This window comes from Clinocottus analis, unplaced genomic scaffold (genome assembly GCF_023055335.1).
Source record: "Clinocottus analis isolate CAN_PGR_092001 unplaced genomic scaffold, fCliAna1.0.p SCAF_10, whole genome shotgun sequence".
In the NCBI taxonomy this organism is placed as follows: Eukaryota; Metazoa; Chordata; class Actinopteri; order Perciformes; family Cottidae; genus Clinocottus; species Clinocottus analis.
This window is the reverse complement of record NW_027175821.1, coordinates 3,061,121-3,083,680: the sequence shown is the minus strand read 5'-3', so window position 1 is coordinate 3,083,680 and position 22,560 is coordinate 3,061,121. Positions and strand designations below refer to the sequence as shown.

The 22,560-nt window shown below is 47.7% G+C and overlaps 2 protein-coding genes across 2 annotated transcripts; one reads left to right on the top strand and one right to left on the bottom strand.

Moving 5' to 3' along the window:
• Positions 1 to 296: 296 nt before the first annotated feature.
• On the top strand, positions 297 to 3,967 carry LOC137789286 (calcium and integrin-binding family member 2-like). The gene is made up of 6 exons (XM_068582713.1): positions 297 to 552; positions 869 to 903; positions 1,568 to 1,679; positions 1,918 to 2,065; positions 2,376 to 2,571; positions 2,716 to 3,967. The coding sequence occupies exons 1-6, from the start codon at positions 502 to 504 to the stop codon at positions 2,735 to 2,737; spliced, it is 564 nt and encodes a 187-aa protein (XP_068438814.1). The 5' UTR covers positions 297 to 501; the 3' UTR covers positions 2,738 to 3,967.
• A 2,342-nt stretch (positions 3,968 to 6,309) lies between these two features.
• Positions 6,310 to 17,144, bottom strand: hsd11b2 (hydroxysteroid (11-beta) dehydrogenase 2). Its single transcript, XM_068582700.1, has 5 exons — positions 16,520 to 17,144; positions 11,583 to 11,795; positions 9,607 to 9,792; positions 8,700 to 8,837; positions 6,310 to 7,622 (listed from the first exon to the last, which is right to left on the bottom strand). The coding sequence occupies exons 1-5, from the start codon at positions 16,800 to 16,802 to the stop codon at positions 7,204 to 7,206; spliced, it is 1,239 nt and encodes a 412-aa protein (XP_068438801.1). The 5' UTR covers positions 16,803 to 17,144; the 3' UTR covers positions 6,310 to 7,203.
• Between the last annotated feature and the right edge of the window lie 5,416 nt (positions 17,145 to 22,560).

Here is a 22,560-nt window from a genome sequence, read left to right as displayed (position 1 = left end):
AAAAGCTATGCAATAAAACTAAAAATAATGTTGAATGTTCCAAAAAGAAAGGCTACTAAAATTTAATTAATATTTGTATTATGGGAATCTTTATTTTATAATTATGTTATTTGCATTGTCATAAATTGTATTTTTAGTATCATACTTTATCATTATACTATTAGTATTATCATACTCTTTATTCTTGTTATAGATCATTTATATCAGGAGAGCTGGGTTTTCCCAGTAGTCATGAATGCAGCACGCTGGCCCCGCCCCCTGAGGCGTAACACCCTCTCTGCAGCCGAAGTGGCAGCTGAGACCCGAAAAAGGAGCATCCTTGACCCGGATCAGGAGCCTGGACCTGGCAGCAGCAGCAGCAGCATTAGTTTAAGCATTAGCAGCAGCATTAGCAGCATTAGCAGCGGCAGCATTAGCAGCAGCAGCAGCAGCAGCAGCAGCAGCAGCAGCAGCAGGAGGCCTCAGTGGGATGCCATGTGATGGGAGCATCATCCGGACACGATGGGCAACAAACAGACAACCTTCACCACCGAGCAGCTGGAGGCGTTCCAGGTGCTCTTCCTCCTCCTCCTCTTCCTCCTCTTCCTCCTCCTCCTTTCCCCCCTCCTTCTCCTCTTCCTCTTCCTCTCCCTCTCCCTCTCCCTCTCCCTTTCCCTCTCCTCCTTCCTTCTCATCCTCTTTCTCAATCTTGTTATACATGTTGTTGTTGTTGTTGTTGTTGTTGTTGTTGTTGTTGTTGTTGTTGTTGTTGCTGTTGTTGTTGAAGAGGATTCACATCCATCCTCTTAGGGAGCAGAGAGCCGGCCGGCTGTGATTGGCTGAGCCGTCTCTCTGCATCCTGTCACGTGACGCTGGTGTTTGTTTCCAGGACTGCAGCTTCTTCACCCGGAAGGAGATCCTGAGGTGAGTTTGACGGCTCACCTGTAATGGGGCGGGGCTACAGGTCAGCTGACCTCTCAGCGGGGACCACGTGATGAGTGACGTCTTCGCTGGAGAAATAAACCTGTGAACCTTTTTATCTGAAAATAACATAACAAATTAGGGCGAAGTGGAACACTGTAACTGATTAATCTCATTATGCGTTAAATTCAATAATGCAGTAAAAACTAGTGAATTGCATCTTTTAGTAAAAGTAAAAGCTGTGACGCCGTAATTCGTCATGTTTGATTGACCTCATGTGGGCCGGACGGGGAGAGCCGTAAGACTCCAGGTCTAAACTATGTCTGGAGAGATTTAAAGTACAGCACCTGTCTGCAGTGATAAGCCCCGCCCACTGCAGTGATAAGCCCCGCCCACTGCAAAACAAACAAACCTGCAGTTAAGGCTTGGTCCCAGCCCTAATTAAAACATAAATCTGTGATATAAATATTCAGTAGACGATAAAAAGAACGATGAAGTTCATCGTAAGTACTTCATAATTAAGTTTATAAATTACATTTAATAATATTAATAACACAAATATAAATGAAGTCAGAGAATCAATGAAGTTACAACGGCTCCTCCACTGGTGAACATTAAACTGTAATGCTTCCTGTCACATGACCATCGCTGACTCCTCCCCCTTCAGGCTCCACGGCCGATATCGTGAGCTCGCTCCTCATCTAGTGCCGCTGGACTACACCAACAACCCCGACATCCGGGTTCCCCCCACACTCATCGTCACCATGCCGGAGCTCAAGGTAGTCCTCTCTTCACCTGTAACCCTTCACCTGTAATCTGTAACCCTTCATCTGTAACTTGTAACCCTTCACCTGAAACCTGTAACCCTTCACCTGTAATCTGTAACCCTTCACCTATAACCTGTAACCCTTCACCTGGAACCTGTGACCCTTCACCTGGAACCTGTGACCCTTCACCTGCAACCTGTATCACCTCAAATAGCCTCACCTGTAAAGTAGAACCTGTCTGTCCCTGCAGGAGAACCCGTTCAGAGACAGAATCGTGGAGACGTTCTCTGAGGACGGACATGGGAACCTGAGCTTCAACGACTTTGTCGATATGTTTTCTGCACTCTGCGAAACGTCACCCAGAGAACTCAAGACCATCTACGCCTTCAAGATCTACGGTGAGGGGAAGGTCTTCAGGTCTGGACCCAGACAGAGAGGTAGACCGTTAGACAGGTAGACAGACAGGTAAGAAGTAAAGAGTGTGATGTTGTGGTTCAGACTTTAAAAAGGTAGACAGACAGGCAGGAAGGGAACAGTGGTTCCCACAGAGTGTGATGTTGTGGTTGTGGCCCAGACTTCAACAAGTAGACAGACAGGTACGCAGACAGACAGGTACGCAGACAGACAGGTAGACAGACAGGTACGTAGACAGACAGGTAAGAAGTACACAGTGGTTCCACAGAGTGTGATGTGGTCTTTGTGGTCCAGACTTCAACAGGGACAACTTCATCTGTAAGGAAGACCTGAAGAAGACCCTGAACAAGCTGACCAAAGGGGAGCTGAGCCCGGAGGAGGTGCTGCTGGTCTGTGACAAGTCCATGGAGGAGGCCGACCTGGACGGGGACAGCAAGCTCTCCTTCTCCGACTTCGAGAACATGGTCTCGAAGGCTCCGGACTTCCTCAGGTACGACAGCACAAAGTAGTACTTCACATCTTGACCTCTGACCCTTGAGGTCAAAAACAAAAGGACGAGGTGAGACGTCCGTCCCTCTGGAGGATCTTTGAGGTCCAACAGATGAACTTATCACGGTTCTGTTTCTGTTCGCAGTAACTTCCACGTCCGAATATGAGACTCTTCAGCAGCAGAGGACCACTTCAGACCCCCTGAACACTTCAGACCCCCTGAACACCTCAGACGCCCTGAACACCTCAGACCCCATGAACACCTCAGACCCCATGAACCCCTCAAACCCCATCAACATCTCAGACCCCATCAACATCTCAGACCCCATCAACATCTCAGACCCCATCAACACCTCAGACCCCCTGAACACTTCGGACCCCCTGAACACCTTGGACTCCCCGCCCCCTCCAACTCAGTGCCTGTCTTTTCTATCACCGGCGAAGAGTCTTCTTCTGGTCTGGACATACAGAAGACTTTTTAGAGGGAAAGTGGTTACTGCATGAAAGCTTTCCCTCTGAAGCCGTTTGATCCGTTTTGGGCTACTTTTCTACCAAGAGGTTGTCTCTGCAGCCAGAGGGGCGTCGCCTCTGGACAATGTCTCTTCTAGACGATGTCTCTTCTGGACAATGTCTCTTCTGGACGATGTCTCTTCTGGACGATGTCTCTTCTGGACGATGTCTCTTCTGGACACCATCTCTTCCAAACAGTGTCTCTTTTGGACGGCTTTTCTTCTGGACGGTGTCTCTTCTAGACAATGTCTCTTCTGGAATGTGTCTCTCCTGGATGGCATCTCTTCTGGACTCTGTCTCTCCTGGACGCTCTCTCTCCTGAACGGTGTCTCTCCTGGACGGCATCTCTCCTGGACGGTGTCTCTTCTGGACTGTGTCTCTCCTGGACGGTGTCTCTCCTTGACAGTGTCTCTCCTGGACGGTGTCTCTCCTTGACAGTGTCTCTTCTGGACTGTGTCTCTTCTGGACGGTGTCTCTTCTGGACGGCACCACGCTGCTTGGAGACACTTCGGAAGCAAACTGAGTTTTTCTGACTTTTGTGCTCTGCAGAAAAGTCGGATCCTCCGACTGGATTCTTTTCAAAAGCACAGTTTTTAAGGGCAAAACAAGAGAAGATGCTATGCAACCTGTCTCCATGACCTGCACGCTGTAAATGCTTGGGTTCTCCTGCTGGTTCTCCTGCTGCTTCTCCTGCTGGTCCCATGACTGGTTCCGGTGCACAATGACAATCATAGTAAACTGTAGTTCAGTTGATGGAAGGGCTCTCTGTCATCTCACCTGTAACTTGGGCTTTCTTTAGATATTAAAGGTTTTCAGGCTACAATACAATAAAGTATGTTTATGTTGCTCCACAAAGCTTCTTGTCAAAGAAACTGATCCAGGGTCATCTGGAACGACTCCTCTCTGAGCGGAGACGCCAGCGGCTGATCTGAGGACAAGTTCAAATGTTCTGCAGAAAACAGCACAACAATTTTTATAATAAGACACTAAACAGGTTTCAGGTGCAGCAGACTGCAGGACCTGGTTGCTGTTTGCTGGTTGCTGATTGCTGGTTTTAGGTTGCTGGTTTGATGTCTGAGCTGCTGAGTTGCCCCCTGTTAAAGTCTTCTGTTGCCAACACAACGTCTCATATTTCCGTTGCTCTTCCTCGTGAACACATCGATGGTTCTCAGCTTCAGTTACAAAAACAATACAATATTAATGTAATAATAGTGTTATAATAATGTAATATCAGCCACTTTACCGCGTTTATAGAAACACATACAGGAAATGAGAGGGCTTTCTTCTTCTGCTGCGTTAGTCTGCACATTTGGGAAACGACTAAAACTGGTTCTCTGCAATATTAAACTCATTTTTGATAGCAGCCAAATAAACATTCTTGTATAAATTAATCTCAATAAAAAGCTGCAGTCAGTTTATCAGACACCTTTGTAATTATTACCATCTATGAGTAACACTTGGTTTTGTTTTGTTATAAATTAAATCAATAAATAATTATATAACAAACAACAACATAGAAATGGTTCAAAATTCAGTTATTCTTTTACAATGTATTATTTGTTATAAGAAATTATTCAGATTACTGCATTATTACATTTTAATTTAAATGTAATTCACTTTACGTTCAAGGTGAATGTGAAACATGCAGCAACAATAAGACGTCAGGATGTTACACTGACACCTGGTGGCGGGAGGCGGGACAGCCTTCATTAGTTATTGAATAAATCAATCAACAGATCAATAAAAGAAGTGATCGTCGCAGGAAAGAAAACAAATAATTTCGATTCATTAAACAATTGAAATAAACAACACATTTAACAACGTGCATGTTGTCCACAAGCTGTTCTCTGTGATGATGTTTATTTCAACAACGTTGAGCTATCAGTCCTTTTAGTCGACGTCCTTCACGTTACACACAGAATGAATATCACACATCGCTGCTCGAGGAAACCAGCTGGGAGCTCAGATTGAAACAGGAACAACTTCCTCAGTGTGTGTGTGTGTGAGAGTGTAGGTGTGAGTGTATGTGTGAGTGTGTGTGTGTGTGTGTGTGTGTGTGTGTGTGTGTGTGTGTGTGTGTGTGTGTGTGTGTGTGTGTGTATTAAACTCAGTGACTCTCCAGCTGAAGTCCCACAGAGCTTTGAACAATGTGAGTTATTTCCATCACTTGGCTGAGAGCTGCAGCTGTGAGGGAGGAGGGGGGGGGGGGGGGGGGGGTCATCTGAGGTCTTGGTCCAGTGCGGTGTGCGGGTCCAGGGGTTCAGGAGGTTCAGGGGGTCCAGGGGTTCAGGGGGTCCAGGGGGTTCAGAGGGTTCAGGGGGTCCAGGGGGTCCAGGGGGTTCAGGCTTCTCCAGCAGATATATTTTATATTCTAATGAAGGGGAACGTTCCTGGTGGAACCGAGCCGGATCCCTCAGCTGCCGGCCTGCCAGAGGACTGGAGGGGAACCGGCTCCTCACTGGCCGGTCCTCACTTGCCGGTCCTCACTGGGCCGCCCCAGTGGCTGCCGGCTCCGTTGTGGACCCGCTGACCCTGGATCTGATCCACGCAGAGCATCTGAGGACACACAGAGACTCAGAGACGGATTCTTAGAAACCAGGAAGAGTTTCTGGAAGTCCAGAGGAAGCTTCTCTCAACAACTTTGTCTGTTATATATATATATATATATATATATATATATATATATATATATATATATATATATATATATATATATATATATATATATATATATATATATATATATGGTCACGTTGTACTGTTGCTGCTCAGAGACTCAGGATGAGTTATGACTCAATAGAAGATGAATGTAGACTTCTGAACCTCAAGAAAACATGTGTGCCACATTTCAAATCAATCAAAGTTAGCAAAAAGTGTGGACTTTCTCAACTAAAGGGGGCGCTATAGAGTTATTATGTTCTTTGACACCCAAATCAGATCGGTCTGGAAATGTTGAATAATGTGCGTACGCTCCTCTTCTCCTACGAGAGCAGCGCCAGGACAATAATCATAACCCACAGAATCACAAACCGCTCTGATGATGCATACGTGTTGTCTTTTATTTTAATTTATCTGGTTTGAAACGAACAGTCAAACATCAAACAGCAGAAGTCTGAAAAGTCAACTTTATTTCTATAAAGAACAAAACAACATTTTACATCATATTTCTTTTTTTAATTTTTTTTTAAACATTTTTTTAATACAAAATTCACAGTTACGATGAAGAAAATACGCCATAAATAGTTTAATTCAAAAAGAAAACGTGAACAGAGTGAAACCAGAGAGGATCAATGAGTGCAAATTTGACGACAACAAATGAGAGATGGAACAATTTTACATGTTTGTGCTTTGTGACGGTTAGAAGTCTGGACAGGAAACTATAAACTGAACGTGTTTTGGTCGTGAAGATAAATTGTATAAGAAAATAACACAGATTTTAAACAAACTTTTGTTTTGAAAGGATTCTTGTTCCTGTCGCCCTGAGTGCAGAAAACACATGGCGACTGAGAGAAAATGTGTTCAGAGCGCACTCGTTTTAACCATCCTGACGTCCCACACGGGCGGCGCTAGTTTACTGAGGCCACATTTCAATATCAAGGAAAGAATCAATCAATTTATCTATCAATCATTTTGATTGATCAGTTCATGTAGGCAGAAAATACAGAGTCAATCCTGATTCAACCATCATTAAATCCTGACTAATGATTGTTCTTAATTGATTGAAGTCCGTATTTCTCGTGTAGCCGCCTCCGTTCTCCTCGTGTTGTTTACGGCTAAACTTTTACAGCTTTCACTCGTTTTCTTCTTCTGATCCTTTTTGTTGTAGAAAAGTTGTGAACAAGACGTAGAGGCGGTGACGTCGCCGTCTGGTTCTGTACGTCGCCGTCTGTCTTCTCTGGCCGATGAAGGCACGTGGAGTCAGATCAGCTGATCTCGCTGACTGAGGTGCAGAGTTCGCTGCCCAACCCTGACCTCTACAGGCCCCGCCCCTCCGTGACCACAAGAGGGCGCCACAGAAACCAGAAGCCATTTTTGTTTTGTGTCACTACGATCCTTTTGGATTGGACAGTTAGAAAACGGCGCGTACAAAGGAACCACTCTACGTTACAGACGAGGGCTTCGTCTACTTGAGCTCCTGCTCCACCCCCTCGTTGTTGTTGTTGTTGTTGTTGTTGTGGAGGCTGAGGTCCAGCTCGAAGCCCGGCCGCCCCCTCAGGGCGCGCGGCTTCAGCTTCTTCTTCAGGAAGAGCTTCTGGAGGAAGCGGCTGCTCACGCTGAAGGGGCAGTAGCCGTGGATGAAGTACATGAGGCCCACGCCGGGCCCCGCCAGGTAGCGCACCTTGGGCCTCGGCGCCAGCAGTGCGCGCACCACGGCCTCCGTCACAGGGCTGAGGTCCGGGTTGGCCTGGCGGGCGTGGCTCTGGAACAGGTCTTTGGTCTCCGTCAGGTAGTCCTCGCCGTAGTCCTCCAGCAGCGCCGGGGGGAGGCTCTGCAGCAGCTGCTTGTGCTGCCGCTCCCAGTAGGCGTGGTCGCTGGCCTGGCCTGGGGGCGGGGCAGAGAGAAAAGGGGGCGGGGTTAGCAGACCACCAAGCATGCATCGGCGACAGAGAGAGAGAAGTTTACAATATTGGATCAGGGGTTCGAAAGATCCAAAGGAGTAGGAGAGAGGAAAGGAGATGAGGAGAGAGAAGAGAGGAGACAGGAGACGAGGAGAGAGGAGAGAGGAGACAGAAGATAAGAGACAGGAGACAAGGAGAGAGGAGAGAAAAGAGGTGATGAGGAGACAAGGAGAGAGGAGACAGGAGACAAGGAGAGAGGAGAGAAGAGAGGAGACAAGGAGAGAAGAGACAGAAGACAAGGAGAGAGAAGAGAGGAGACAGGATACGAGGAGAGAGGAGAGGAGACGAGAAGAGAGGAGGCAGAAGATAGGAGACAGGAGACAAGGAGAGAGGAGAGAAAAGAAGAGCTGAGGTGACAAGGACAGAGGAGAGTAGAGAGGAGACAAGGAGAGAAGAGACAGAAGACAAGGAGGGAGGAGAGAAGAGAGGAGGCAGTGTCTTGGTCTCCTTCAGACTTGTTGCTTCATAACAGCATGAAGACTTGAAGCCAACAACTGGTGGAGAAACATGTCGCAACACATTGAGTGTAAAGCGGTGAGTCAGCAGAACGGAGCTCAGCGGGACCTCTGTTCCTCTCGGACGGAGGATTAGGACCTGAAAGCCAGACCCGTTCCTTCAGGATTAAAGGAGACCAGCAGCTGGTCTAAGTGTTACTTTGTGGATCCCAGAAGACTTTGTGTTGTTCTGAGAAAACACGCCCGCAATCACAGCCTCAGAACCACGAGTCAGCAATTTGTAGTGAGTGTATGAAAACAGATGGTGTGGCCACATGTGGTCCTCATCAGGGCTCAGCAAGAGGCCCGCTACCCTGTTCAGACCAGAACACGGCCTGAGGACCGCCAGAGAGGGTCTCTGCTGATCAATAACGGGAAGAGAAGGTCTTTATTGACCAATAACGGGAAGAGAAGGTCTTTATTGACCAATAACGGGAAGAGAAGGTCTTTATTGACCAATGACAGGTAGTGAGTGTGGTGGTGATCAATAACAGGTAGAGAGGTACCGGTCTTGAAGGAGGAGGGCAGGATGGTGCACACCTGGACCCCCCAGGGCTCCAGCTCGTGTCTCAGAGTGTTGATCAGCAGGTTGAGAGCTGCTTTCGACGCTCCGTACGCAGCCAGGCAGGGAAACGGCTGGTCACCTGAGAACACAGGTAGCACATCATGACATCATCGTGACATCACGCTCCACCTGAGCCGACGTCACACGTGAGGTTCCTCAGCTCTGGTTGTGACGATATGGAAGTCTTCTCTGGTTGTATAGAAGTCTATGCTTCATGTGTTAGAGCTGCATTCTCTCTCCTGACCACCAGGGGGCGACTCCTCTGGTTGTATAGAAGTCTATGCTTCATGTGTTAAAGCTGCATTCTCTCTCCTGACCACCAGGGGGCGACTCCTCTGGTTGTATAGAAGTCTATGCTTCATGTGTTAGAGCTGCATTCTCTCTCCTGACCACCAGGGGGTGACTCCTCTGGTTGTATAGAAGTAGACAAACTTTAGGCTTCATAACATTAGAAACAGAAGGACTAATTAATTTGAATGATTACTGTATGTTTTTTATTTCATAATGTATGATTTAATATTGCTGTTGTGGTCATATTTCCTATGTTTCATGATGTTTGTGAATTTTTCTTCTGGACCACACGCAGCCCACAATGGCGAGTGTGCACATTTCGAAGACGGTGAGATCTGCTGAGCTCGTTACTTCTGTCGGGGGTTTGAACCTCTGCGATCGGTTCGGTTGCACTCGGCTGTTTTGGCGAGATGTCGGCTGGGAACGAGCAGCAGCTCTGTTTGTTTAGTTTGGCAGCCTGAAGGCAGCAGAGTGTTCATTTGGGGCTCGGTTGACAGATTTACTGCATCATCTGTGTGTGTGTGTCTGTGTGTGTGTGTGTGTGTGTTGAGACACACCGGCCGGGCTGGAGATGGTGATGATGCGTCCCTTGGCCTGTCGCAGCAGCGGCAGGAAGCTCTTGGTGACGCTCAGCGTGCCGAAGAAGTTGACGTCCATGCAGCCGCGGAAGTTTGACATCAACGACAGCTCCACGTCCCCAAAGTTCACACACACGCCGGCATTGTTCACCAAACCCCACAGACCTACAGACCGAACACACACACACACACACACACACACAGGTTACAGGTGTGTTTAAACAATAAAATGTATAAAACGGAACATTATGAGTGGAATTTAACATCACATGTGGGGGCCCTCAGGGGTCAACAGTGGGCCCACTACTACACCACATGTGGAGTCACTCAGGGGTTAACACCGGGCCCACTGCTACATCACATGTGGGGTCTCTTAGGGGTCCTCAATTGAACTTAAAAGGCTTGCGAAGTTGAGTGGACATCCCTGAGGATTTAGCAGATTGCTCTCATTTTTCCTTGTACACTTTCCCGTATTGTAATTTGTACTTTGTACTTTGCATATTTCCGCGTGGGTGTTACTTAAGTTCGTGGTGTGAAGTTCACGTGAGGCTGTGATGATAGATGTTTATGGTTATATAACTTGTCCTCCAGAAGACTGTAATCACAAACAGAGAGGACTGCCAACACATTCATCTCTCTCTCTCTCTCTCTCTCTCTCTCTCTCTCTCTCTCTCTCTCTCTCTCTCTCTCTCTCTCTCTCTCTCTCTCCCTTGTCCTTATCTGAACCCGCGACCCACAATGCCCTGCTTTGTTGTTTTTACGAGCCGCTGTGGGAACTGTGTTTTGGTCTGAAGTGTTCCAAAGCCGATGAAAGATTAGCGGGAACAGATCAGCGAGACAACTGAAGGAACCGCCCAGGTGACTTCCTGTCGGACAGAAACCGGTCCAGCCGGTCCACATGAACCCGGTCCCTGCTGAACCGGGACCTGTTGGGTCCATGTGTTGCACTCAGACTTCATGTTTAACTCCTCTTACTCTGCATGTTCCTGAACCGTGTGAAGTATTTTAGTGTGTTTTATTGTGTTCCTATAAGGAGCAGGTTATCTGTCTCATAACTGAACATCAGTTGCTTCTTTGTGTGAACTTTATCTTGATCAGTATTTCCTTCTATTGACAGAGAAGAAACAGGATGTTAGCAAACGTCACACAGCAGCTGTAAACACCTGTCTGCACCCCCCCCTCCTGTCCCCCCACACACATATGCACAAACACACACACACACACACACATGCACAAAGTACACAAACACACACACGGTAACTGAGAGTGCATCTGACCTTTTCTTCCAGTTCTTTCATTACACCCACGCACACACACCCCCACACACACACACACTCACACACACTGTGTAACCTTAAATGACTCTGTCTCATTACAAAGCCAGTGGGAGCTGCAGTTCTGAACCAATAACAGCAACCGAGGAGAGGCGACTCCTCTGGTTGTATAGAAGTCTATGTATTCTGTCTCCTGACCACCAGGGGGCGACTCCTCTGGTTTCTCGTTCAGGCTAGTTCAGGTCTATACTTAGGACTGGTTCAGGTCTATAGTTAGTCCTTCTGGTCACATGACATCCTGCTAGAGGTTTTTTTAGGAGTTGTTTCTGTTCTGATATGAGGGTCGAAGGTCAGAAGAGGTCGTATGAGGACAGATTGTAAAGCCCTCTGAGGACACTTTGGGATTTTCAGTGATAAATTAAATTGAACATTGAAAACATCAATCAATCAATGGAACATGTATTCAATCAGGTACAGAACAACATGTTCTCCTCATTTACTTCTAATTTGTAGTTGTTTCCCTCTGTCTCAGTTCAGTGGTTTCCTAGAGAGCCAGCATCTCTTCTTGTTTAACAGTGAAAAGTGAGTGAAGTGTAAACAGTCGGCAGAAGCGCAGCGCCTTTAAAGGACCATCTGTCTGGCCCTGGACTAGCTGGTTTGGTTCAAAAAGACAGTCTCTACCTTTGAGTCCCAGTTTGGCCTCGGTGTCCAGCAGGGCCTGTTGGACCTGCTGTGGCTGGGTGATGTCCACCTGGAGGAGGGTGAGGCGGGCCGAGCAGGTCCTCTGCAGCTCTCTGGCGCCGTCTCCGGACAGGTTCAGCACCGTAGCGAACACCTCAAAGCCGATGGCGTCCAGATGCTTCGCCATGGCGTTGCCAAACCCAGAGTCACATCCTGCAGGGACACGAGGACCGAGTCATTACAGCTGTGACACCTGCCACAGACACACAACCAACAAAACCACCACACAGTAAAGACTAGTTTAGTTGTTATTTGGTTGTTATTTTATTTATTTCATTATTTTTCCTCATATTACAGTGTAAAAAGTAGATTATTGTCTTATGTTCCAGTGTAACTTCTAGGTTACCCAGACGAGCTGATTGGTTCTCCGTGGGCCTCTGAATATGAAAAGGTCCTGAAAGCTGATGTGTTCGTCAACAGCAGATCCGATCACCGCCGATCAATCGGCGTATCCATAGAAACGCTCCAATGACGCTCGTCCTCCTCAGTAAACATGAAGGTCATGTCCCATGTGAACGTGTCACATCCTCTGCAGTTCCAGAGACGCAGATATGATCAATGTTCTGGATATTAATCTCAGATCCCGGATCACCTTTCACCTGCTCGTCTGAAGCGGAGCAGGTGATGACATCACCCTCCTGCTGTTTGGATAGCTGGCAGGTCTGGACAAAGGCTGATCCGGCATCAGTCCTCACATCAATCCATCAGCACAAGCCAAAAATATTGTTGCCATTTATTGCCTCAACATTGCAATTATTAACCTGTTCAGTGTAAAGATACCCATAAATCACAGATCAACGGAAATCAGAGGGTGGTAACGACCGCCCAACAGGAAGCAGAGGGTGGTAACGACCGCCCAACAGGAAGCTCAGGAACAGTTTCTTCCACTCTTGCTGTCAACATCCTAAAATCTCCCACACACACCAAACACCTTTCCTTAATGTCTATTCACACTTGCACACTTTGCTGTTTATATCTATCTATCTATCTATCTACATAGATAGATAGATAGATAGAAAGATAGATAGATAGATAGATAGATAGATAGATAGATAGATAGATAGATAGATAGATAGAACATTGTATTCATCCACCACACTGCACTGTTAGATGCTAAACTGCGTTTCCTTGTCCCAGGACTTTACTCTGCAAACTGTTGGCACGCCGCTTCCCAGCGCGTCCTTGGAGGGTTTCTAGTCACGTCCACAAGAAGAGAGAGTGACAACGCTGGCTCCTTGAATAAACTTGTCCACTTGATCGTGACCACACGCCCTCAGAGAGGGGTGTTCAGACTGATTATGAAAGAACTTCATGACTCTGAGAAGAGTTTCAGGATAATAGACTTGTTGGTCTGCGTGGACAGACAGCTGAAGGCTTGCTTGTTGCTTGTTGTGAAGCGCGGCAGCCTCAGCCGACTCCTGCCGACCTCCCACGGGCCTCTGCGGATCTGGATCGGGCCCAGTGTAAACGCTGGAGCAGCAGATCCATCTCCCTAAAACAGACAGTTGGGGGTTGTTGTCGCTCTGGGGAGGAGAGCGTTACGTAATGAGGCCGGAGGCTCTGAGGGGCCCCTCTGATGAAGAAATAAACGTGCATGTGTGCAGAAGAGAGGTCAGAACACACATCTGTCTCTGGGTGGAGGTCTCCTCCACATCTGCACAGCAGTTTCATGTTCATCACTCGGCTTCATCCCGACTCTGGCTTTAACTGCACTTACTACAACAATGAAGTTTGGAAAAGGGCCCTCAAACTGGTGACATGAGGAGCTCGTCTTATGTCACCAGTTCAATGAGCTCCTCATTGACATCAGCACAGCAGGAAGTGTCTACATCTTCCTCCGTGAACTAAAAACGCATCTCTTTCGACTACACCTTGAATAAAGACAGCAGCAGCAGCACTTAGATGCTCTTACTGAGAGCACTTTGTAGTTTGACTTTATTGAAGAAACTGTTCTCTCTTGATTCTAGTTGTTCTGAGTTTAGTTGCTTTGGATAAAAGCGTCAGCTAAATGACATGTAATGTAAATTTTAACATGTTTTTATTTGATATTTGTCTTGGATATTTGTCTTCTTACCGTCTTTTTACCGTCTAACTTTTGACCTGACTGATACTAAATCAAGGGATAAGCGGCTGTGTGCCAAAAATTAATCATGATTTGCACAGGAGGCAGAGCATCGTGTTTCATTAAAAGGGGTTCAGGAGAAGTCAAAGTTCGGGACAACACCTGGAAGTCATCACGCCTCCAACAAGCCGTCGTCTCGAGATGAGGAATGAGCCCACGAGGGGTCACGCAGAGGACACGGCTCTCAGTGGGGCCTCGTTATTACGAAAAGGTCCTGGAAGCTGACGTGTTTGTCAGCAGCACGTCCGATCACACCCAATCCATCCCGCTGTCCCGGGACAGCTGGCATTCATCAGCGGGGAGCACTCTGAGGAACGCTCGGAGGTCAAGCAGGAGGAAGGTGAAGCAGAGATGTGTCTGGTCCAAAAGTAAAGAAATTATTCTGAGGACTCGACCTGCAGCGGTCTTTCAAATAGCACCAGTAACCAGCAACAACCACCCGTAACCAGTAGGTGGTTACTGCTGGTTATTGGTGTTCCAAAGCTCCTGTGATGGCCTTGCAAAGATGGCGTTCCAAAGATGGCGTTCCTGTCCCCCTAATGGCATTCCCCTGATGGCGTTCCCCTGATGCCGTTCTCTGCCATTTCTTTAAACAGTCCCCATGTTAGGTTCTCCTTCTGGCGATTCTTTGTTCCGGTTCTTTGTGAGAACCCTCTGAAAGGATTTGTGTTCTTGTCTTTTTATTGACTGCAACTGTAAAACTAAACCTGAGACTAGAAACCAGAGATTAGAGACTAGGGACTACCAGAGACTAGAGACTACCAGAGACTAGAGATTAGAGATCAGAGATTAGTGACCAGAGGCCACGCCCACTTCCCTCCCTTTCTAAACGACCACTTTGACCCTGAAACGTCTCAACGGCTCATGGGACTTATCCTTTGTAGCCTCACGCCCCCCAAAACCTGCTGCACCCATTATCAGACAAGGAAATAATAAAAAAAGGTCAAGTGACGTTTCCGACAAGATCTCCAGAACCACAACGTTGATTAACTTAATTTAAATTACTAAAAAAGTAAAGAATTGTAGAAAGAGTTCTATCCAAACAGAAAAATGTAATTACATAAAACCCGTAAACTAGAACAACTTTGCCTTCCCTTTTTGGAGCAAAAGTTACTTTTCACCTTTCTGTTAATAACTACACTTTACAAAGTCAATTATCCATGGTATTCTGCAAATCTGTACAGACCTAACAAGGTATGGCGGAAGCATAGTCAATGAGAGAGAGGATTTCTGTAAACCGGATGCTTTACAGCAAGGGGGACCGAACCAGGACCAAGACTGAACCAGGACCAGGACTGAACCAGGACCAGGACCGAACCAGGACCGAAGCGAGACGTGTGGTGGCTTCAGTGCTGGATCCCTGGTCCAGGACTCTAAAGGGTATGTTCCCTCCACAGCGAGGCCCCCCGCAGTGGGCCCTGTGACTCTGGCCCTCATCCCCCAAGGAATGTGGCTCTTTGTCCAGTTGGCTTTCTAAGAGGTTTACTGGGCCTTTTGTTTTCTGCTCTTGTTCCCAGCGTGACCTCGCGCTGACCTTCACCGGCTCTCTGCCGAGCCAATTAAGGCCTTGTTGCTGATTGAGAGACCTCGTTTCTGGACTCGGTTTTTAAATCTGGTCTTACGGTCGTCGCCTGATTCGTCGCATCGGAGCCAAGCGCTCGCCAGGGCCACGAGAGCGGGACGGTGTCCAGACTGTAATCGGACCTTATGAAGGGTTTGCTGGAGTGAAAACATGAACTCATGAGAGCCAGAGGGCTCTTAAGGGCAGTCCTCCAAGGGGGCTCTAAGAAATTGTCCTCTAGGGGGCTCTCAGGGACTGTCCTTTAAGAGACAGACAGAGTGAAAGAGAGGGACAGACAGACAGACAGACAGACAGACAGACAGACAGACAGACAGACGTCGGGGAGTCTTTCTGTCTCCACAGCGACAGCGAGCTGTCTACATCTCAGGTAACTCAAAGAGTTTCTGCTTGACTTACATTAGGCTTGATTATCTCATTAACATAAACACACAAACACATGCACACACACACACACACACACACACACACACACACACACACACACACACACACACACACTGACACACACACACACACACACACACACACACACACACACACACACACACACACACGCACAGATATCCATAATCCTGCTATCAGCCACTCTGATAACAGAAAGTGGGACAAAAACACTCGTCAGTGACCTGAGATCACCACTGCTACATCACATGTGGGGTCCCTCAGGGGTCAACACTAGTCCCACTGCTACATCACATGTGGGGTCTTTCAGGGGTCAAAACTGGGCCCACTGATAAATCATATGTGGGGTCCATCAGGGGTCAACACTTGTCCCACTGCTACATCACATGTGGGGTCCCTCAGGGGTCAACACTAGTCCCACTGCTACATCACATGTGGGGTCCCTCAGGGGTCAACACTGGGCCCACTGCTACATCACTGCTACTTCATGTGTTTTTTTTTTAACGTATCCTTACTTTCCTCTCTAACTCTTTAGGAACTTTAAAGTGAACATTAATATCTGCTGAAGTTATTAAATCCCATGAAGAAGAAGCTGTGTTTGATCAGCTGATCGTGTGAACACGACAGCATTGCAAACACACAAACACACCCAAACACACAAACAAACACACACTAGAACTTAGTTGAATCAGACACTGACTAACTCATCAGACTAGGTAGTGTTCCTCTCAGTGCTCCTACCAGTGTTGAGTGGGCGGGGCCTGTTCCTACCTGTGATGAGGACGGCCTTGCCATGGGCGGGCAGCAGCGTGGCGGGCTGCGGGCCCGTCCTGGCGGCGGCGTAGAGGACGGCGGCGATGCCCAGCAGCAGCAGCAGCAGCGCCGCCGGCAGGCAGAAGGCCCACAGCCGCTCCACCAGCACCGTGACGCCGAGCCACGCCACCAGAGGGGGCGCGGCCCCCAGGTGGGACGCCAACACCTTCTTCAGGGCCCCGCCCACTAGCACCGACAGCACGCCCAGGTAGATCCAGAAGGGGAGGGCGTAGTCCTCCATCGTGAGAGGAGAGACACCTGGTCCACCTGTCTCTCTCTCTCTCTCTCTCTCTCTCTCTCTCTGTCTGTCTGTCTCTATGTCTCTCTTTCTGTCTCTCTGTCTCTCTGTCTGTCTCTCTCTCTTTGTCTGTCTGTCTCTCTGTCTCTCTCTGTCTGTCTCTCTCTCTCTGTCTGTATGTCTATCTCTTTCTGTCTCGCTGTCTCGCTGTCTCTCTCTCTCTCTCTCTCTCTCTCTCCCTCTCTCTCTCTCTCTCTGTCTGTCTGTCTGTCTGTCTGTCTGTCTCTCTCTCTGTCTGTCTGTCTGTCTGTTCTTCAGGAGGAATACATGTCTGCTCCTCTGTGTGTTAGTCGGTGCAGAGCCTCTTCCTCTTCGTCTCAGAGTATATATAGAGGAGAGCTGCACGGGGGAGGGGCTACAGCCTGCATCTAATCTGCCACACACACACACACACACACACACACACACACACACACACACACACACACACACACACACACACACACACACACATAGAGTTAAAGTTATCAAACAAACTAAACCTGATCTCAGCCCTTTAAGAGAAAGCAGATGATCTTTGTGTTCACTGTGAACCAGCAGCAAGGTAGATCTCTCAGGTAGATCTCTCAGGTAGATCTCTCAGGTGGCTCTCTCAGGTAGATCTCTCAGGTAGGTCTCTCAGGTAGATCTCTCAGGTAGATCTCTCAGGTAGGTCTCTCAGGTAGATCTCTCAGGTGGATCTCTCAGGTAGCTCTCTCAGGTAGATCTCTCAGGTAGATCTCTCAGGTAGATCTCTCAGGTAGATCTCTCAGGTGGATCTCTCAGTTAGATCTCTCAGGTAACTCTCTCAGGTAGCTCTCTCAGGTGGATCTCTCAGGTAGATCTCTCAGGTTGATCCCTCCTGGTGCGTTGGCATTGATGTGCTGTTGGCGTCTGATTTAATCACTACAATCAACACGACTCAAAGTGTTTATTTAGGCTGCAAAATCTTTTACAAATACCTGTGTGAACGTGAGTTTGATGCCCAATGAAAAGAACCAATGCAATGTATAAATCTACACAAAAGAGAATGCTGCTCTCTCTCTCTCTCTCTCTCTCTCTCTCTCTCTCTCTCTCTCTCTCTCTCTCTCTCTATATATATATATATATATATATATATATACACACGCACGCACGCACCCACACATACACACACACATATTTACAGGAAGCAGCTGGTGGACGGTGGACTAATCTGAACATCTGCCAGAAAAACAGCGAAGAAGAGGGCTTCACTTGATGAGCCTGAAGGACTCAGGGACTACTTTCAGCGGCGGATGAACCCCGCATTGTGTGAGGCGTAACGGCCGCACAGCGTTCCTCTCCATCAGCACCGGGACGTCCCGCCAGCTGCCGGGCGGCCGTGACTTCGGTCTTATCCGATGGCCTCGGGCGGCGGAGACGTCAGGGACCGGATCACGGGGACTGCGTCACGGGGGACCGGGTCACGGCCTCCGGTATCGACCCACCGGCTCTTTCAGACGTCACCGCTCAAGGTGGAGCGCACGACTCACTTCCTGTCTCATCGCCATTGGACTCGCTCAGTATTACACAACATGAATAAGACAACGTCCTGAAACATTATGCAAAACAAACAAAATGAAAGGTAACTTCACAGTAACCTTTAAAGAAGAATAAAATGAGATATCTGTCAAAGAAGCATCATTTAACTTTAATAAATAATCATTTTAAAGAATGTAAAATCTCATTTCCATGTTTTAGCAACTGTTGAGTCCGTTTCCATCACTGAAGGAGGACATATTATAATATATAACCAATATTTGTATGTTATTATTATACATTATCATAAAGTCGGTGAAGGTGAAGACAAAGATGCTAACATTAGCTAGAGGGGTCTCAGGACCCCTGCTGGGTTGAAAGAGGCTTGCTGAGCATCAGCACGGCCTCCTCTGATCCTGAACCAGCATCTAAAGGAAATACAGGGAAACACAGAGAAGACCTTCGTCATCCTCGTCATCACCACATGCTGGCTCTCGGGGGTGAAAGAAGTGAAACACTCAGAACCTCCAGACTCAGGTGGACCCCTCAGCTGAGTCCCATGTGACCCTGACGACTCGAGCAGGTCCACAAACTCTCACACGAGACGAGAACGTTCCTGATCGTTCCTCTCTCTTTCATTCTTCTCTGTTCTTGTGTCTCATGTGGACACAAGGTTCAGTGTGGAACCGGCCGTGTTGTGCAGCTGGTCTGCAGGAGGTTCTGGTTCTTCAGATGAACAACGCCGTCTCAGTCTGCATCTGATCATCATGTGGTCTGAGCACGAGGATCTATATCGGAGGGTTTTCACCTCGGAGGGGAAATATGTCACCGGGCCGTCGAACACAAACGCTGCATTCATCGTCCTGGAGAACACTCGCTCTCGGCTGGTTGCTGGGCGTTCAGTCCGAGCGGATGGAGCTCTTCTTCCTCACAAAGAAGAGCTCCGCCCACTCCGACTGAACCTGAACCTTCACGCGCGCTCAGATCAACTCGTCCACCTGCGCCGTAGCTTAGTTCTCATTCCAGCTCTCTAAGGTTCAGCTCGTGTTACTGATCTCACCGCCGGGGTGTCGGTTCAACGTTGCTGCCAGCGACGTTTATGAGCTGATGTTTTTTTTTTAAATCACCGTTAGAAACCAGTGATGAGAAACATTCAGGTTCTCCTCTGGTCCTCTGCTTACACTTCTGTTGTGTCGGGTTTGTCTCTTAGGAAAGATTCTGAATGAGGCGAACGACCCAGAATGGAAGAGTCTTGAAGCTGCGTTCTCTCTCCTGACCACCAGGGGGCGACTCCTCTGGTTGTATAGAAGTCTATGCTTCATTGTTAAAGCTGCATTCTCTCTCCTGACCACCAGGGGGCGACTCCTCTGGTTGTATAGAAGTCTATGCTTCATTGTTAAAGCTGCATTCTCTCTCCTGACCACCAGTGGGCGACTCCTCTGGTTGTATAGAAGTCTATGCTTCATGTGTTAAAGCTGCATTCTCTCTCCTGACCACCAGGGGGCGACCGGTCTTTTCAACAAACGCATTTTATGGAAAAAAGAAAGGTATGCATTATATCCATATGTAAAAGGTTTTTGTAAAGTTATCTTTGGAAGTAAACATCCAAGGAGTAATGTGAGTGAGTAATACTTCATCAGTACTTCATTAGTACTTCAGCAGACATTCCAACAATACTTTGCAGAACTTCCAGCAGTACTTCGGCAGTACTTCAGAAGCACTTCAGCAGTACACTGATGATGATCTGTCCTTAATGAAGTCCTTGTTGTGTACTACATGCATGTTGTAAAATTGAAATGAAGTAATCCTGAAAGTTTCCCTGGGTCTCAGGTTTCATTCTAAAGTAAAACCTCAGTCTGAAGAAGGTGAAGTGTAACCTGAGGTGCTTCTTTAATCCTCGAGAGGAAACTTCCCTCCTGCTGCGGTGTTGCTGCGGCGTCATCTCGTTAGGAGTAATTAGTTAATGGGGGTTAAGTAGTCGTGGTGAGGCAGAGGGTCTTGGTGTTGTGGTGACCTCTGAGGATTCAGACCCGATACTGCCCATCCCATCCGGCCCGAGAGCGTAAACACAGGATTCTGACACATTATACAATAGATTATGCCACCAACTGAGCCTCAAAGCTTCTGATCCTGAGACCATTAGTGTCCATGACCGAGACACTAATACCGGCCCCAAACCAAAAGCCCTGTTCCTGGAGCGCTTGCTTGTTTGCTCTGCTGCTCCAACACCTCGAGTGTTTCCCTCAGTCCGTCCATACGGACTGGATGGTCAAAGTCAAGAGGATGATCTGTTGGCTGGCATTCAGTGAAAACTCTTTTCCGTGGTTCACCTTCAGGACTGGGTCTGACACCCTGTGGTGAGTTACCTCCTGGTGTTGGCCCGTGGCAGAGCGCTAATGAAGATACACGTCCTGTTGTTGTTTTGCCCACAAATCCCCCAAAATCCCCCAAATCCCTTCTGGGCTCATGGTTGATGTTTGGAAACTAAGCTAAGCACTGGGTTCACTTTCAGGCAGAGTGAAGCAAACACAACACGATGGAGATGAACTTGTTAAATTAAACAGGTCATTCCCAGCAGAACACCAGCTGGCTCATTGGTTGTGTTACCTCCTGATTGTGTGACCTGACAGCGAACAGTCCAACTCACCCGGAGTCTTTTGGCACAAAGACCCACGATCGGTCTCTTGTCTCTTGTCGGCCTTTTGTGGGTCTCTTGTCTATAGTCGGTCTCTTTCATGTCTCTTGTCAGTCTCTTGTCGGTCTCTTGTCTCTTGTCGGTCCCTTGTCGGTCTTTTGTTGGTCTCCTGTCTCTTGTTGGTCTTTTGTTGGTCTTTTGTTGGTCTCTTGTCTCTTGTCAGTCTCTTTCATGTCTCTTGTGGGTCTCCTGTCGGTCTCTTGTCAGTCTCTTGTCGGTGTCTTGTCTCTTGTCCGTCTCTTGTCAGTCTCTTTTCGGTCTTGCGTCGGTCTCTTTTCGGTCTCTTGTCTCTTTTCAGTCTCTTTCGAGTCTCTTGTCAGTCTCTTGTAAGTCACTTGTTGGTCTCTTTTAGGTCTCTTGTTGGTCTCTTTCGTGTCCCTTGTCGCTCTCTTTTCGGTCTCTTGTTTCTTGTCGGTGTCTTTCGTGTCTCTTGTCAGTCTCTTGTCTCTTTTCAGTCTCTTGTCAGTCTCTTGTCGGTGTCCCGTCTCTTGTCAGTCTTTTGTCGGTCTCTTGTCGGTCTTTTGTCGGTCTTTTGTCGGCCTCTTGTCTCTTGTCAGTCTCTTGTCTCTTGTCAGTCTCTTTCATGTCTCTTGTCGGTCTCCTGTCAGTCTCTTGTCAGTCTCTTGTCGGTCTCTTTCATGTCTCTTGTCGGTCTCTTGTCGGTCTCTTGTCAGTCTCTTTTCGGTCTCTTGACGGTCTCTTGTCAGTCTCTTGTCTCTTGTCGGTCTCTTTTCGGTCTCTTGTCGGTCTCTTGTCTTTTGTCAGTCTCTTGTCGGTCTCTTTTCGGTCTCTTGACGGTCTCTTGTCAGTCTCTTGTCTCTTGTCGGTCTCTTGTCACACTCTTGTCTTTTGTCAGTCTCTTCTCGGTCCCTTGTTTGTCTCTTTCGTGTCCCTTGTCCGTCTCTTGTCTGTCTCTTGTCTCTTGTCAGTCTCTTTTCGGTCTCTTGTCGGTCTCTTGTCTGTTTCCTGTATTTCTCTGTCTCTGTTTTTTTTTGTCCTTTGTTGACACCGAATGTAAACATAAGGTTTTAATTTTATGAAAGTCAAAATGATTTCATGGAGAGGAGGTGTGATTGTTTTTCAGAAAAGACGTCTGGCGTCACTTAAATCTGGACTAACAATGTTTTAAAGATGTTCTGATGCTTTATTCCTGAAGCTTCTGTAAACTCACTCCTGACCCTCACAAAGTTCAAACTGTTCCTGTCTCTCCTGATGGAAACAAACTGCTTTGTGTTTACTCCGACCTGGCAGGCATTGAGAGAAAGCCTTGTGTTCCCTCTCAGGAAACAGTTTGGGATAATCTGCTGTAGAAAACAAGAGTTCCCGAACAAGAGATCTGGATTATAGGCTGGGGACAACATGGCCGTTACATAAAAGCCCAGTGGTTGTTTCGGACGGAGGTGTAAATACTACTTCTCATGGCTCCGGTTCCAAGCGTCATGCTCCTGAAGGGGAGGCAGCCGGTGAGCCGATAAGCAGGTTGGCAGTAGTAACTCGTACAAAGATAGAAGACAGCTTTAGCGGGAT